This window comes from Grus americana, chromosome 3 (assembly GCF_028858705.1).
Source record: "Grus americana isolate bGruAme1 chromosome 3, bGruAme1.mat, whole genome shotgun sequence".
NCBI lineage: Eukaryota > Metazoa > Chordata > Aves > Gruiformes > Gruidae > Grus > Grus americana.
Genome location: NC_072854.1, coordinates 32,795,395 through 32,809,964, shown reverse-complemented (window position 1 = coordinate 32,809,964; position 14,570 = coordinate 32,795,395). Strand labels below are relative to the sequence as shown.

The 14,570-nt window shown below is 40.3% G+C and overlaps 1 protein-coding gene across 4 annotated transcripts in view; it reads right to left on the bottom strand.

Annotated features, from left to right (window-relative positions):
- FAM135A (family with sequence similarity 135 member A) overlaps positions 1-14,570 on the bottom strand; it is a 93,706-nt gene that overhangs the window by 71,639 nt on the left and 7,497 nt on the right. For 2 of the 4 annotated variants that reach the window (XM_054819038.1, XM_054819039.1), the window contains exons 2-3: positions 6,457-6,542; positions 2,744-2,863 (exon numbers count right to left, since the gene is read on the bottom strand). In XM_054819038.1, the coding sequence (XP_054675013.1) occupies positions 2,744-2,832 (89 nt within the window). In that variant the 5' untranslated portion in view covers positions 2,833-2,863; positions 6,457-6,542. The remainder of the gene's footprint in view (positions 1-2,743; positions 2,864-6,456; positions 6,543-14,570) is intronic. The other 2 variants (XR_008576220.1, XM_054819037.1) reach the window with 1 other exon arrangement.

Sequence of the window (14,570 nt, the reverse complement as noted above, 5' to 3'; positions counted from 1 at the left end):
CCAGAGGATGAGATTAAATCTAGTCTAAAGTAACCCTGGAACCACATAGAGGAACATCAACACTGCTTCTAGTAATTCATTCCTAAAGTACCAAATTAACTGTTAGTGTAAACACAGTCATAACTGCTTCTGGCAATAGTGTCACTACAGATACAGATCCAAGAAAACACGCTACAGTTGGATGCAATAGCTGGCAGATTTCTTCAAACAGTTATAAAATCAGGAAGAGATAATAATGGTTTTGATTGGATATTGAGATATGCGAATTCTACAGAAAGGGAGGGGGGTGGTGGGGAATGTGCCACAAATTCAAATAACCAAACTGATTCAGTTCATATTTAATACAAGAGACAAAAGACTGACATCTAAAAATACACCATGGTGAACACTCGGACTGATAGAGTCATTCAAAGCATAGCATTCAAAGCTGTTAATAAAAACAACTAAAAACTGATCAGAAGGAAATTTAGGCTGGAAATTATGATGTCTCCAATCATCAAGAGTGAGAATCTGGACTCACTCTCCAACCAAACAGTTTGGATAAAAATCTGCTAAGGTTTAAGAAGGAGCTTGATCAGCTTGATGTGATTACTTGCAATAGCTGACATTTTTATTTTACACAATTCAGAAGGTCATTATGCTTCTAACACCAGGAGACAGGCATGCCCGAGCTAGGTAGGCTTGAATGTACACAATCCCAAACAAACCATGAATACAATCAATCCTATACCTGACTTTCGGTGAGAGAAACCATGTTAAACACAGCGGTAGCTCACAAACAGGAGGCTAACAATGAAACTAAAGATTTTCTTTTCTGCCGATTCAATCCATCATCCGAGAGTTCCTCTGGCAATGTAAATATTACATCCTGTCTCCAATAAGTAAAAAGACAGTTCACTAGAAAAATACTAGAACTTAGCCAAATTGACAGAAATTATTGCAACAGTCACATTACTCAGTCTTTCGAATTATTCTGTAAGTTCTCTCTCTTTCCCGACATTGCTTTCTAAGGGAATGTGCCCAGAGTTAAAGGTTCAACTTGAAACCAGACAGGTAGAGTATCTAGTCATGTCACTTTTCTCATTATGTCAGCATTCCACCTCTCCGAACTTGCCCTGTGAATTTACTGCTTTTTAAAGAGTAAGCTAAAAAGAAACATGCCAACTACAGCACTGGTAATTATACTGCTATGCTTTGCTTCTCAACTACCTTTCTGAGGAATCATTTGAATTGCAAGGTTAAGACAACCAAAAGATTTTCTTCTCTTCAGGCTCTTCTCTATTACAGTTAACGTGCTGCCATATTCTATCCTCTCCTTCCTCACAGGTTTCACAGATGAAAAAAGGCCACATTTCAACAGACTGTGCTTTTTTGTTGAAGTAATTAGAATATTCTCAGTGTTTTCCCAGACCTCTTAAGCCTTCTTTAATCCTCCTCTTCCAATGAAGACTGAAATTACAACTTTCCCGCAAAACGGGACATAGACAGTTTGTTGCATATACTTTGACTGCAAATGGTTGCCAGCATAATGGATAATCACTTCTGCCAATGCCAGCTTCAGGTCAAATTTAGAGAAAAGCTAGCTTTAATAAAACATAGATGAAAACTAACAGTAACATGGCAAGGAGAGAGGCTAGCTAGCCAAGCTATGTTTTATAACAGTATTATATGCCTCTTTCTCCTGAGCTCCTTCCCAATCCTACCTTCACTCTTCACCAAAACAGCCACCTTAGAGGGTTAATACAAGGTAGAGGAACTATGTGTATCCCAAAGCAATGAAATTTTCCCATTACTTTACCTTCATCAACTCACCCTGTCAAAACCCAACCCTACTAAAAACAATAAAACACCCCCCAACTGCCTGGCTTTATGACAAGGTTAAAAACAAGAATATACTTCCTTATTACTAAAATGTTTCTAAGGAAAGTTATTCTACAATGTTTTGGAAAAAGGAGCTAGCATAAATCAACACTGATATGTATTGTTCCCTGTCTGTAAACACTGACACAGCCTCAGCCAGATTTATCTAAAACAAACATCATAAGAACTACAATATTGACATGTATTTTTACTGTAGTCTGTTAGAAGATTGACAGAAGGGCAATGTACCACAACACTAGATGACCAATAATCTTTAATAAGTCCAGAATAAGCTACAAAGGATTATTTCCTATTTCCATGGGAAAGGAGGACCTTAGAAAGTAAGCTAGGGACAATCAGGTAATATCAAATGAAAGGAATGTGAAAAAACCTACAGAGATCAGTAAGGGGAGGTCAGGAGAGTCTAACAAGGCAGTATGGAGTCAGTGTGAGGAAGAGAGAAGCTGGTGTAGTTCTCCACTGCCAAACTGATAAACTAGTAAGTTAATTGGGGCAGCAACATTTTCAAAAGATTGAAGAGAAACACCTATCATATTTCAAACAAAAGGGATTACAGAAATTAAGACATGAAAGTGTAAAGGTCTGGATAAGAACATAATCTACCCTACAAATCTACAGAGCTTCCCTCTTCTCCTATTGGATAAAAAATATTTCATTACAAGTTAAATTTTAGGCCAAATTATTTGAGCATTTCATTTTAATTCCTAGAAAGTATATGCCTTTCCAACAAGGAAAAAAAATTTTCAAATCAGTATAAAAATAGTCAATAATACACAAAGCAGTGCTACATGACAGTACCCATTAAGGTCCTTCCAACACCAGCCATCCACCACAGTGAAGTTTGAAAGAATGCACTACCTACCCTCTTTGAAACAAATCCACATTGAAGAATTTGTGGAGCTCCACGGAGAATTCTACCATAGCCTGAACTTCACTCATGTTTATGAGCATGAAGAAGTCAAAATTGTCAGCACCTTAGTTACTGAAAACAAACAGAAAACAAACTTTTTAGAACACAAGCTGGGGATAATGCCTATCTGGTCCTTAAAAAGGACAACACTATACACAATTTTTGCACAGCTTCCTTAAGTATACAGGCCCTGGAGTAAACTAGAATATAGGATGTACCAAAACCTGCCCACAATAACTTCTATCTTTGTTGTGAAGGAATCAAACGTTATCGGAGAAGTATCACAACACACCATCAGCATAATATAATGCTGGCACTTACTGATAGCTACGACTGCAGTGCTGCTCTGGTACTTGGCTGGAGAGAGGGAAAAATACTGCCGACAAGGAGAAAAAGAGCACGGTCTGCTTCCAGCCCTTGTTGAAGCAGAATGACCGTGCCAGTAGCAGTGCCTCAATTCTGACGTGAGAACAGGGACAGCTGAATTACAGTGTGGCCAAACAGTGCAGAGAAAGTGCTTGACCAGGTCATGTAAGGATTTAGATGGAGAGATTCTAGAGGGAAGGCAGGAGTTAAGGAGAGCAACATGCCCATTTTTAGTCAATCTTTGTTAGTAGTAAAGTGTTAATTCTCACTGTTGTCTTTGCAGCCACAGACTGGCACCTTCCTGCTAATTTACAACTGCCTGCTGATACTTAAATTAAAATCCTACAGACTTTACAGAGTTCTGCTGTTTTTCCTGCAACAATATCAACTGGATTAATAACAGACTTCACTTTCTACAAGCATTTCAAACACTGCAAGCACTGTCTGGTTTGAGGAATAAACAAACAAAAACACCTAACCCAGACTACCCTTCACGCACATTAGTCCATTTTCTGGGTCTAATACAGAAGCAGTAAACATAAAAAAGCTAGCCTGGCTGGAGCTTCAATGGATTATGGGGGTTTTTTGTTTCTAAAGTTTTGAACACGCATTTGGGTCTTTGTGAAGCACCAGGCAGTACTACTGAGACTGAAACAGAGTAGCTGGCAAAAGAAAAAGTCACCGCCACTGCAGATATCAGTCACCTGAAAGTAAAGTTACCTTTAGAGGCCACCTCTAGCCTACCAACTAAATTATCTTGGCCTATGAATCCAGATAAGATTTACCTTTCTGTACTCACTCCAGAGGAGCTGGAAGGCTTCAAGCACCATAGCACAGGTCTAGATTTTTAACTACAAACAAAAAGTTAATTCTGACCTTGGTTTAACAGCCAATACAAGGACTCTGCATGCACTTTACAAAAACACAGAAACAGTATGTTATTGAAGTAACAGGGAACAGCGAAAGAGGAATTTTGCTTCTGAAGCTGAGTTATGACAATATGATGAACTCAGATCAAGGGCTCTTACTGCAACATCAAAACTACAGCATCTAGATGTCCAGCTTGTCTAAATATCCTGTGTTCATTCAAATTTCAATCAAGGGACTTCAACAGATTAACTGAATGATGCCACAAGTTTGCTGCAGTATGCAGTGCTAGGACTGTCACTGATAACCTACATGGCTTTGCAGCAATTCTCTCTTCCACTGCTTTGTCTATAGGATTGTGTAGGGATGTCCTCAGTGGTCTTTAAAGCTAGAATCAAGAAGTTCTGCACTCTAATTCTCTGGGGTTACCATACTGCGTTATCACATGTGCATCACCTACCAAGATGCAAGCGTATCTTCTGCAAATGGAACCTGACCTGCCACCAAGCAGAGATCCAGAGATCCTAGACCCGTGACCCTTGGCCGCTGGGCAACAAACCTTGTGGGCTGTGCATAAAACCTGTGATGAAATTGTCCAACACCTCAGAAACGATGCCACTTTAAAAGACTCCAAAAAAAATGAAAGAACTTAGACAAAGGATGCCATGAGGCAGTCTCATCCAGCTTGCATTTTGATGAAACTACATTTTCAAGGGAGGAAAACATCACACGCCTCTGACTCCCCAGCACAATGCACAATGCCACTCCCCAGTGGCACTATGTCCCTGAACAATTTGCCTCCACTAAGGGAAAGGAAAACGGTTTCTGCAGGAGCTGTTGGGCCAAGCAGCCACTCCCAAATGCTTCAGGGTCCCTCAAGTCCCCAGTAGGAAAACTCAGAACAATCCAAAACTAGTCCAATTAGACAAGTTTGAAGGGCTATTTTATGAATGAGTTAATTCAACAATAAAAGCCAGGAGAGCCACATCCTGCATTACTGCCAAAAGGGCTGTCCAGTGAACTTGTGGTATTTCTATTATGTCTAACATGGCTCTAGCTGGGGCCACTCCCTCCTTCCTCTGTCGAGCTGATTTAGCATCCCCAGACAGCCCGCTAAAAATTGCCTGGCAGGCAACTCCTGCAGACCGAACACAGGGTCCAGTAAAAACCCAGTCCTGCATTACACAGCACCACGTGTTTTAATCCAGTAACACAGCCCTCACTGTGCTACCAACAATATCTGGAAAAGTGGCACCCATGCCTTGCACCTCTATCAACTGCAGAACCAGTACAGTTCACAAAGCGGTGCATCCAGAAAGCAACGCTGCATGCCACTGCCTGTACCTGGGATTGCAGTCTATCAGCTGACCTTTGAGGACGGCTTTTCCTTTGTCAAGCATCAGCTTGTTCCATGTGCACCTTAACCTGGATGAAGGGGAACATTCACTGCCCTGGGCTGACAGAAACCAAATCACTACTTTTCTGTCAAGGTCCTTCACATCAGTGCAAAGGAAAACTCTGTTCTTTGAACTATATAATAGAAAGTGTTATGCAGTGATTAAATATTTTAAAGGAGAAACTCAAACTTGGACAATGTCTTTATTTTTTGTATACTAATCACACAAAAGCCAACCAAAAAAAAAAAAAGTTAAACTCATGTAGAAGTATTTATTTGTATAGATTCCATTCAAATTTACAGCTACACTTCACTGACGAACTTCAATTACATTAAATGTCCACAATTCTTTTTAATATTTAATGAGTTTATTGTTGTATTTTAAAGCATATAATTAGCATTCAGAAACCAAGCTACTGAACTGCACATTTGTTCTGGCTGCCTGTAAGAAGCAGAAGACTCCTTCAGTAGGAGCTCTCTCCATATGAGCAACAGAGGTTAATGCAGCATATAAACATGTATTCAATATTCAAAAATATTTAAGCACTGAGATTGAACATCTCCAATAGTTAAAGTGTCAGTTAAAACCACTTGATCCTATACTGAAGGCCAAAACTTTACTTTTCTTCTTTCTATTTATTTTCTTAAGCTGGAAAATCTCCTACATATCCTGGCCAGTCCATGCTGTCTCCACACTAGCCCACCACTTCTTTAGTTATCCAAACTCATCTTTTCTGAGGCCACAATACAAAATGGATCACAGGATATCAGATTTTAAAAGAACATCGGAAGGAAAGAATGTTCCTCGATTTTGTTTTTTTCTAAATTGATCATTTTAGTGGTATTTTACAGCAGTTGCATCAGAGCACTTGAGAGTGCAATGAAAAGACAGATGGAGATATACAGAAACCTCTTAAACCAGCTTTGTTCTCAGAGAAATGCTTGTGTAACAGTGCCGTTAATCTAGCGACTTGTACTGGGAATTTCAAGACAACGCTAAGAAACAAAACCGCAGTATGTTCAAAGAATGTCTTACCTCCAGTGGCAAATACTCCATTTTTGTATGTTAATTAACCAGTCTTCCAGTTCTTCACTATTGCTGTCAAAAACATACTGCTTGAACTAAAAAACAAACAAACAAACAAACATTTTACTAAGAGCAATATCTCTAGAACTTTTCAGTACTCATGTTCTTTATTCTCTTTTTCTGCATTCTAATAACAGCCCCTATCGCATCCTCTGTAACAATCATACATGTACCGCCTGCCAGCATTCTCCAATCTGCCCTTGGTTCCTGCACTGCAGCTTTCAGCTTTCTGTATGTGTAGCAGTTTGACACCTATTTTTCCAAAATAAAGTAAAAAAATAAAACCTCTCAGGATGCCCATGCTCTGGCAAAACTGACGTTGCCATGTTCAGCCAAACTATTCCTGTCTTCACCAAGAATTCTAAAATCCTGCTCCCAGAGGACTCCAGTACGCCCCCAGCCACCCCGATCCCCAGAGAGACTCTCAGCAACCACGTAGCAATGAGGAGGTAGGAGGATATTCTGGTCTGAGTCATCAAATACAGCTCATGCCCCCACACAGTCCTACATAGCTACCAGGGAGGACACAACTTACAATAATAGGTCAGATAAAATTCTTCGGGTAAATCTCGTATTCCTTCTGCTCAGGAGACAAAATTCAGGGGACAAGAGGGAGAGTCTTAAGACCAAGAACTCACTTTCTTAGAGCAAACATTAGAGGTAGGTCAATGCCACCTAATATTTTGAGACTCTCCTTGAAGCTCCTGCTTGTGCAGGCAAGCCATGAAACTAAACTGGTTTTGCCTTAGCTTCCAAGAGAAGAAAACAGAAAAAGTGGAGCATAAAAAAATACATTCTCCGGATTTTTTTAAAATAGAAATCACTTGCACATGTCACGTGTGATATTACATCTTTGACACCATAAATTATCAATAATGCCCTGGTAAAATCCTGGTACCATAATGCTGCATCAAAATGGCACTGATATTTATTCCATTTGTTTAACAATGCAATACAACCTGTGTAAAGGGCTCAGTTCTTTTTTAAAAGAGGAAAACATGCAAAACCCTGAGTGGCTGAAATTGTTCTAGCCTTAGATTTAATATTTTATATTCAGTGGAAGAGCAAAAATACAGAATCCTACAATAAAACTACAACAAAATGTTTATTTTCTTCCAGTTTTCTTCTAGCTGCTCATTTAGTCTTCAGACAATTTTCTTCTTTTAAGTTGCTGTAGGAGCTTTGTACACCTCCATCCCTGCCCTTTTTTTCCCATCCTCTTCTCCTTTATGCTCAGAGATCCAACACCTGCCAACACGAATTCAGCCACCATCTATCTCTGTGCTGATGACTCACACGTTTGTTTCCCCCACCTGAGAACTGTCTTCAATTCCAGTTTTAGCTGTGTCTTGGACACAGCCTTCACCTGAAACTCACTGTGGCGAAAACAGAGTTCTTGACCTACCCTGCACGGCTACTCCTAACGCCTACTTTCTGAGCATGCACAATAATACAGTCTGACTGTAAACCTAGACAGTTATTTTTCATTTAGTTTTCTCTGGGTTCTCATAGACTTTGGCAAGACTATGCACAAGACCTGCCAAATTTTTCTGCACATGATTAGAAATATGTCCCATCTATCCATACGGCCAAAAGTCATTCAAGCTAATATCCTCTTTTGTTTTAATTACTGTGAAGCTGAAAAAGCATAATTCACTGCATGTATTAGTTCAGCATGGTGCTGCAAAGAACCAGCCTGGTTTTTTGATCATTTCACCTCTCTCTCTGCATCCCCTGCAGAGACAGCCTGGACTACTGCATCAAGCATAACCCTCTTGTCCTCCTTTGAAATCCTTTCACAGCTGTGCAGCACCCAGTATCACAGTGTTCTTGTTGAAGACTAAAGCTTCCCGACACTACAAATAAACCCTGGTTCTCCATAATTAAAAAGGTGAGGGGGTAGAAAAGAAATGCTAATTGAATTTTGGATTGCATAATCATCATGTAGTAAAATAAGGAAACAAACAAACAAACAAAAAAACCTTAAGTGGAAATATCTAGGATACCTTACTCAAGTCATTATCCCAATTTTAAAAAGGCAACATGATCACCGCTCTAGAAAAAGACAACAGAATAGACTGCTTTCTATCAGGATTTATTCATTAAATTCTTTTTAAAGCTTTACGGTTATAAATAATTACATAAATGTAAATAACCAGTGTTACTTAAATATAGTTAAACCTAAAAACCTAATTTTATGGGCTCAGGGCAAAATCCAGCTATTACCATTTTCTTCTTGCCTGGTTCTCTAAGCCTATATTACTTCCCAGGCAGCCATTACAAGGTTTGATTCACCATTTCTAACAAAGCTAATGCAAGATATCTATGACATTTTAATGGGCTAGATAAACAACCAGCTTAATCAAGTATTAAAATTCAGATTTTCCTACTTTTTGCTTTAAATTTAGCACCAATATCTGGTCCTCTATGCAGCACACTGATAAAAACAACATACTGACTACTTTGAGCTGACAACTTGATTATTCCCACTGAGCATGAAAGTCATTAATATGTTGCATTTATTTCTTTTCTTCTCCCCTATTAATAGATCATGTATGTGATACAATAATTCATCTTGAACATTTATTAGGCTTATTCCCTTCTACCCTGGCATTGGTCTTTGTCTGTCTGACAAATGACATGTTATTTCTAAGCTTCCTCATTAAAAAGTTTAACATGAAAAGTTCTGTGAGCAGCACAGTTAAAAGCTTGCTTTCCTACCGCTGCGTCCTTCTCCCTCCACCATGATAAGCCCCTACCTTTTATGGCCCCTCGACTAGGCAAAAGATCCCACATCCCGCAGGTATGATGAAGCTATATCTGCAGCAGCTGGCTAGCCGCTGCAAAACGGACCCCATGCTAGCTGACTTCTGTATTTTTCCTCCCAGTAAGGGCACTAACTTCAGTGTCTTCTCTCTTCAGCTGCCAATTTACAGTAAATAAAAACTTCATCATCTTTGAGAGCCCTTCTCCTCTTCCACATTAGGCTGAATTGGGCAATGGTTTCAACAGTAATTTGCAAAGAGGAAACAGAACGTGAGCAAACCAAACCGAATGTTTTATCCTGGGCTAAACCACGACAGCCTTTAGAAAGACTTCCCCTAAAAAGAAAACCCACGTTTTAGAAGGTATGATTAAAAGGGTATGAAATAACTGGCACAAATGTGACTGCCTTTGAGTCAGAACCAGCAAAATGCAGCGTTTTCAGGATATGTGGTACCACATTACACCAGCCCTTTGTCCCACTTCGGTCCCGCATACTGGCTGAGTGAGAAAAATGAACCAAATAGCACTACACTCTCATGCTAAGAACCAAGGGGAGCAGACAGTGTAAATCAGCAGTTAAGCTGTCCATTCACCATCAAGCTACCTTAACAACAGTCATGCAGATAAATGCCTTCAACTAAAGCAGAAGTAATGCATCTAGAAATACATCTGCAAATCAACTGATTACTTGCGTTGCTTATAATTTTCAATTAATGCCATTAATCTATCTTTTCCTGACAACCTGTTCAGAAGAGCAATATCGGGGAAAAAGAAAAATGAAGTGCTTACTCTAAATACTTAATTAAAAGTCTTCTGGAACTTTACATAAAAAGCATATACTGATCTTATAGTAAACTAAAAAATAAATAAATTGCAAGCTGTAGTATTTTGGCTTAAAGAACAAATTGCATAGCTTAATAAATTCACGTTCTCATAATCGCAAGAATTTATGAAGGATGCACTAGGTAAGAATTAATAAAGCAGGAGAGGGAAGCTTACCAAAATAATTTGATTCCACCTAACTGAACGGGTTCTTCATAAAATATTAAGGGTCTATTTTAGTGTACTTAAAACATACTTCATTTTCCTACTTGTACAAAGGAAAAAAGTAGTATCTCTCTGAAGTCCATGTCCCAAGCAACGCCATTAAATGAAAAATAACTTTCACATGGATGGATGAATTTGGCATTAAAATGTCTGCAATGATAGTTAATGTCATTACTCTGACATATTTTATGAATCAGAAGAGTGTCCAAAAAAGACAGTTGTTGCAACTTCTCTCCTACCCCAAGCAAACTTATTGTCAAAAATATAAAGCTTTGATTTCAAGAGAAATAAAAAATCAGTCTACCTGTACACGCTCAGTATAGTATTTTTAATAGGAAATAATTCCGTATTATTGTCCTCTGTAAATAAAACAGAGCACAATTTACAGAGTTGAGTCATTGTTCCAGTATCTGCTCTGAGGTCATCATTTGACAAGACAGTAAATACAGTTTAGATTTGACAGGCTGATTTTCTATTGGAAGGCTTTATGCCAAATAGTTTCTGTCTTTCATCCCACAGTAGGCATTAAGTCAGCGCAAACGATATATTGTGTACTCTTATTAACTTAAGAAATTTAATCGTTTGCCTGCCTGATCAAAGTTACATTAGGAGAGAATCTGATAGCAAATCTGACCCAGGATCAGCGCTCACAAAACCAGTTCCTTGGTAGTTCCTACACTAATAACATCTGTGGTCATACGCTGGACGGGCCAACATGGAAAAACAGTGACTCCACTAGGACTTTCATATAGATATGTTATTTTAGAAACACATAAGTGTATTCTATCAAAGACTATTTTATTTTTCAATACCTAATGTTAATAACCTAATATAAAGTCAGCTGATTTGGGGCTGGCTTTACAGTACTACATCTTTAAAAACCATAATCCTTGATTTCACTTTTTTTTCTTTGTGGTTTGGCTTCCAGTTCCCTACCATTTTAACAAAACAAAATGAGACAAGCATTATAGCACATAAATTTAGGCTAAAAGTTTGATTTTTTAGATTTTTTTTGCATTGAAAATCAAAGACTCTGGAAATATAGAACATTGTTTTCATCATTGTTTCCAGTCTTGTTTAGTATCTTTATTAATGATCTGGATGAGGGGATTGAGTGCACCCTCAGTAAGTTTGCAGATGACACCACGTTGGGTGCGAGTGTCGATCTGCTTGAGGGTAGAAAGGCTCTGCAGAGGGATCTGGACAGGCTGGATCCATGGGCTGAGGCCAACTGTATGAGGTTCAACAAGGCTCAGTGCTGGGTCCTGCACTTGGGTCACAACAACCCCTTGCAATGCTACAGGCTTGGGGAAGAGTGGCTGGAAAGCTGCCCAGAGGAAAAGGACCTGGGGGTGTTGGTTGACAACCAGCTGAACATGAGCCAGCAGTGTGCCCAGGTGGCCAAGAAGGCCAACAGCATCCTGGCTTGTATCAGACAGTGTGTGGCCAGCAGCAGTAGGGACGTGATTGTGCCCCGGTACTCGGCTCTGGTGAGGCAGCACCTCGAGTACTGTGTTCAGTTTTGGGCCCCTCACTACAAGAAAGACATTGAGGTGCTGCAGCATGGGCTCCAAAGGGCTACAAAGCTGGTGAAAGGGTCTAGAGCAGAAGTCTTACGAGGAGCAGCTGAGGGACCTGGGACTGTTTAGCCTGGAGAAAAGGAGGCTGAGGGGAGACATTATCACTCTCTACCACTACCTGAAAGGAGGTTGTAGCCAGGTGGGTGTTGGTCTCTTCTCCCAAGTAACTAGCAATAGGACAAGAGGAAATGGTCTCAAGTTGTGTCAGGGGAGATTTAGATTAGATATTAGGAAAAATTTCTTCAGCGAAAGAGTGGTCAGGCATTGGAACAGGCTGCCCGGAGAGGTGGTGGAGTCACCATCCCTGGGGGTGTTCAAAACACATGGAGATGTGGCACTCTGGCACATGGTTTAGTAGACATGGTGGTGTTGGGTCGGCGGTTGGACTCGATGATCTTAAGAGGTCTTTTCCAACCTTAAGATTCTATGATTCTATGATCTTCTCATAATTTCTGTCCACTGTCTTTATTCAACCACCAGAGAAATATCGTAGATTCTTATTTTGGTTTCTGTAATGATTTTCTGCCCGTAGGTCTTCTAACACCCTCCCTGCAACTCTTCCGTTACACAAAACATGCATTAATTTTACAGTCAAATCTATATTATTCCACTACAAAGTGCAATTTAGTTATGGCTGTATGATACAAGTGTAAAGTTGAAGGACAATTAAGGAGACTTTTATTGCAAACAATGACCTTACATGGTCATGGGAAAGTATTTCAGAATGTACATTAAGGCTTTTCACAAACATATTGCAGCAAACATCTGCCTGTCAGTTTGGTTGCTGCTTCTTTCATCTTCATACTGACCAGATGAAGAAGAGCCATACTTTTCTCTGCAACCTCAGGTAGCACCTCCAGCAACTTATTTGCTGCTTGCCTCCAAATCAAAGAACACTAAGTTGAAACATATCTAACCTTATAAGTTCACTTAGCTATTACCAAAACCAGTTAAGCACCAGTTTTTAATGCTCTTTGATGTACCCCACTTTCTTTTCTACCATTTGCCTAGAGCAAATCAGATCTGACCCAACAGCTACAAGCAGCAAAAAAAAAATCACCCCCAAACAAAAAACCCCAAACACACAAACAAACAAAAAAATCACCTCAAAATAAAATTAAATCAAATAACTCCCTGCTTTCCTTTATCTGCTTTACAAGAGAAGGGACTAAATACAGTACATAGAGTAGTGTCCACTTTTTGATCAACAAATGCTCAGCAAAAGTATTTTCTAAAGAAAGAAGTTTCAAGTAAAGAAGACACTGATCAACAGTGATGGACAACTGTGATGATAGCTTGAATAAACTGGGCAGAGCCCAGCATAGATGCTATAGAAAGAATGGATGTCAGTGAGCACTGTGAGAAAATAGCACATTATATATTATCAGCAGAAAAGTCTTTAAAGGATTTCCCTCTGCTCCCACCCACCCCACAACCAACCAGCCATCTCTGCAATTGTGCTGGCAGTTGTGGGTGGCAAAAAACCCACCACCACCACAACAAACCTTTACAGGTATTTTGGAGGTTACTTTGTGAAGTTTTTTTTTTTTTATTTAAACCACAACATTTCCCTGATTTAAATATGGCATAGATCCACAAACAGCTGCAACGATACATCTGAAAGACTATGCCAATATTAATATCTAACCCTGAAGAAGTAAGCAAGGGCACAGCAAGAATTTAAGCCAACTTCGCCCATGAAACTACACAAAGTCTTCCACACCAGCAACAGCTTCGGATGTTTCTGCCCCAGGTGCTCATTCCCATCTTCACAGCATCAGTACATTGTCCCCGCAACACTGCCAACACAGTGCTTGTGGGACAGTATTTTAAAATGAATTAGTTACCATCTAAGAATAATCTATTTTTGCAGGGCTTGAAACAGGATAAGGAAGTGATCTGATCAAAGCACAGCTCCACAAATAGCAGTGCCATCGCAGCAATGGGGAAGGGAAGGTGAGCGGCAGCAGGACACAGCGGTTCCTCTGGCTAGCTGTCCCCTCAGCGCACCCAACTCCTGAAGCCACCGCCTTGGAGCAGCAAAGCAAAGAGGTTTAAGTGGCAGGGTGAGAGCAACTGCCCCTTCTCACGGCCATTCCTGAAGTAAAATACACTGCATTCCTTCCTTATATTCACTTCAAAAGTTGAAAGAGGAAGGAGACAGTACTCCTTCCCCCCAGAGAAGGGCACAGTCCGGGAGCCCAAGCACCACCCCAGTCCAACCTCTCCCCTGCTTGGCACGGCACATCCCGCTCCCTCCTCAGGGGCCTAGCTTCCCAAGGAGGTAACCACTCACCTAGGAACCCTCCCTCGTAACCTGGACCAGGGATATTTCTTTCCTAAAGGAGGCACAGGAGGCTGGAAAGCCAAACAGCATCCAGCAGCTCTTTGTCCCAACAGGCCCAGAAACATGCTCTGCTCGCAGTTACCGACTGACAGATCTGGCGTCAGGGAACAGGAACAATTTTTGCTGAAGAAGGGCTCTTTCTGTCACGGAGAAAGACAGAGGCAGGCCACCCTGGACACCACAGCCTGCTCCAAGCCCATGCCCACCTGAAGCTCCACAGGCTACAACCCTCACAGCACCGGCATTGCTTCCCCCCTCACTACAGCACCAAAATAAAAGTTACTTAAAGAGTCCCTATTAAACAGGTAAATATAGCAACCACA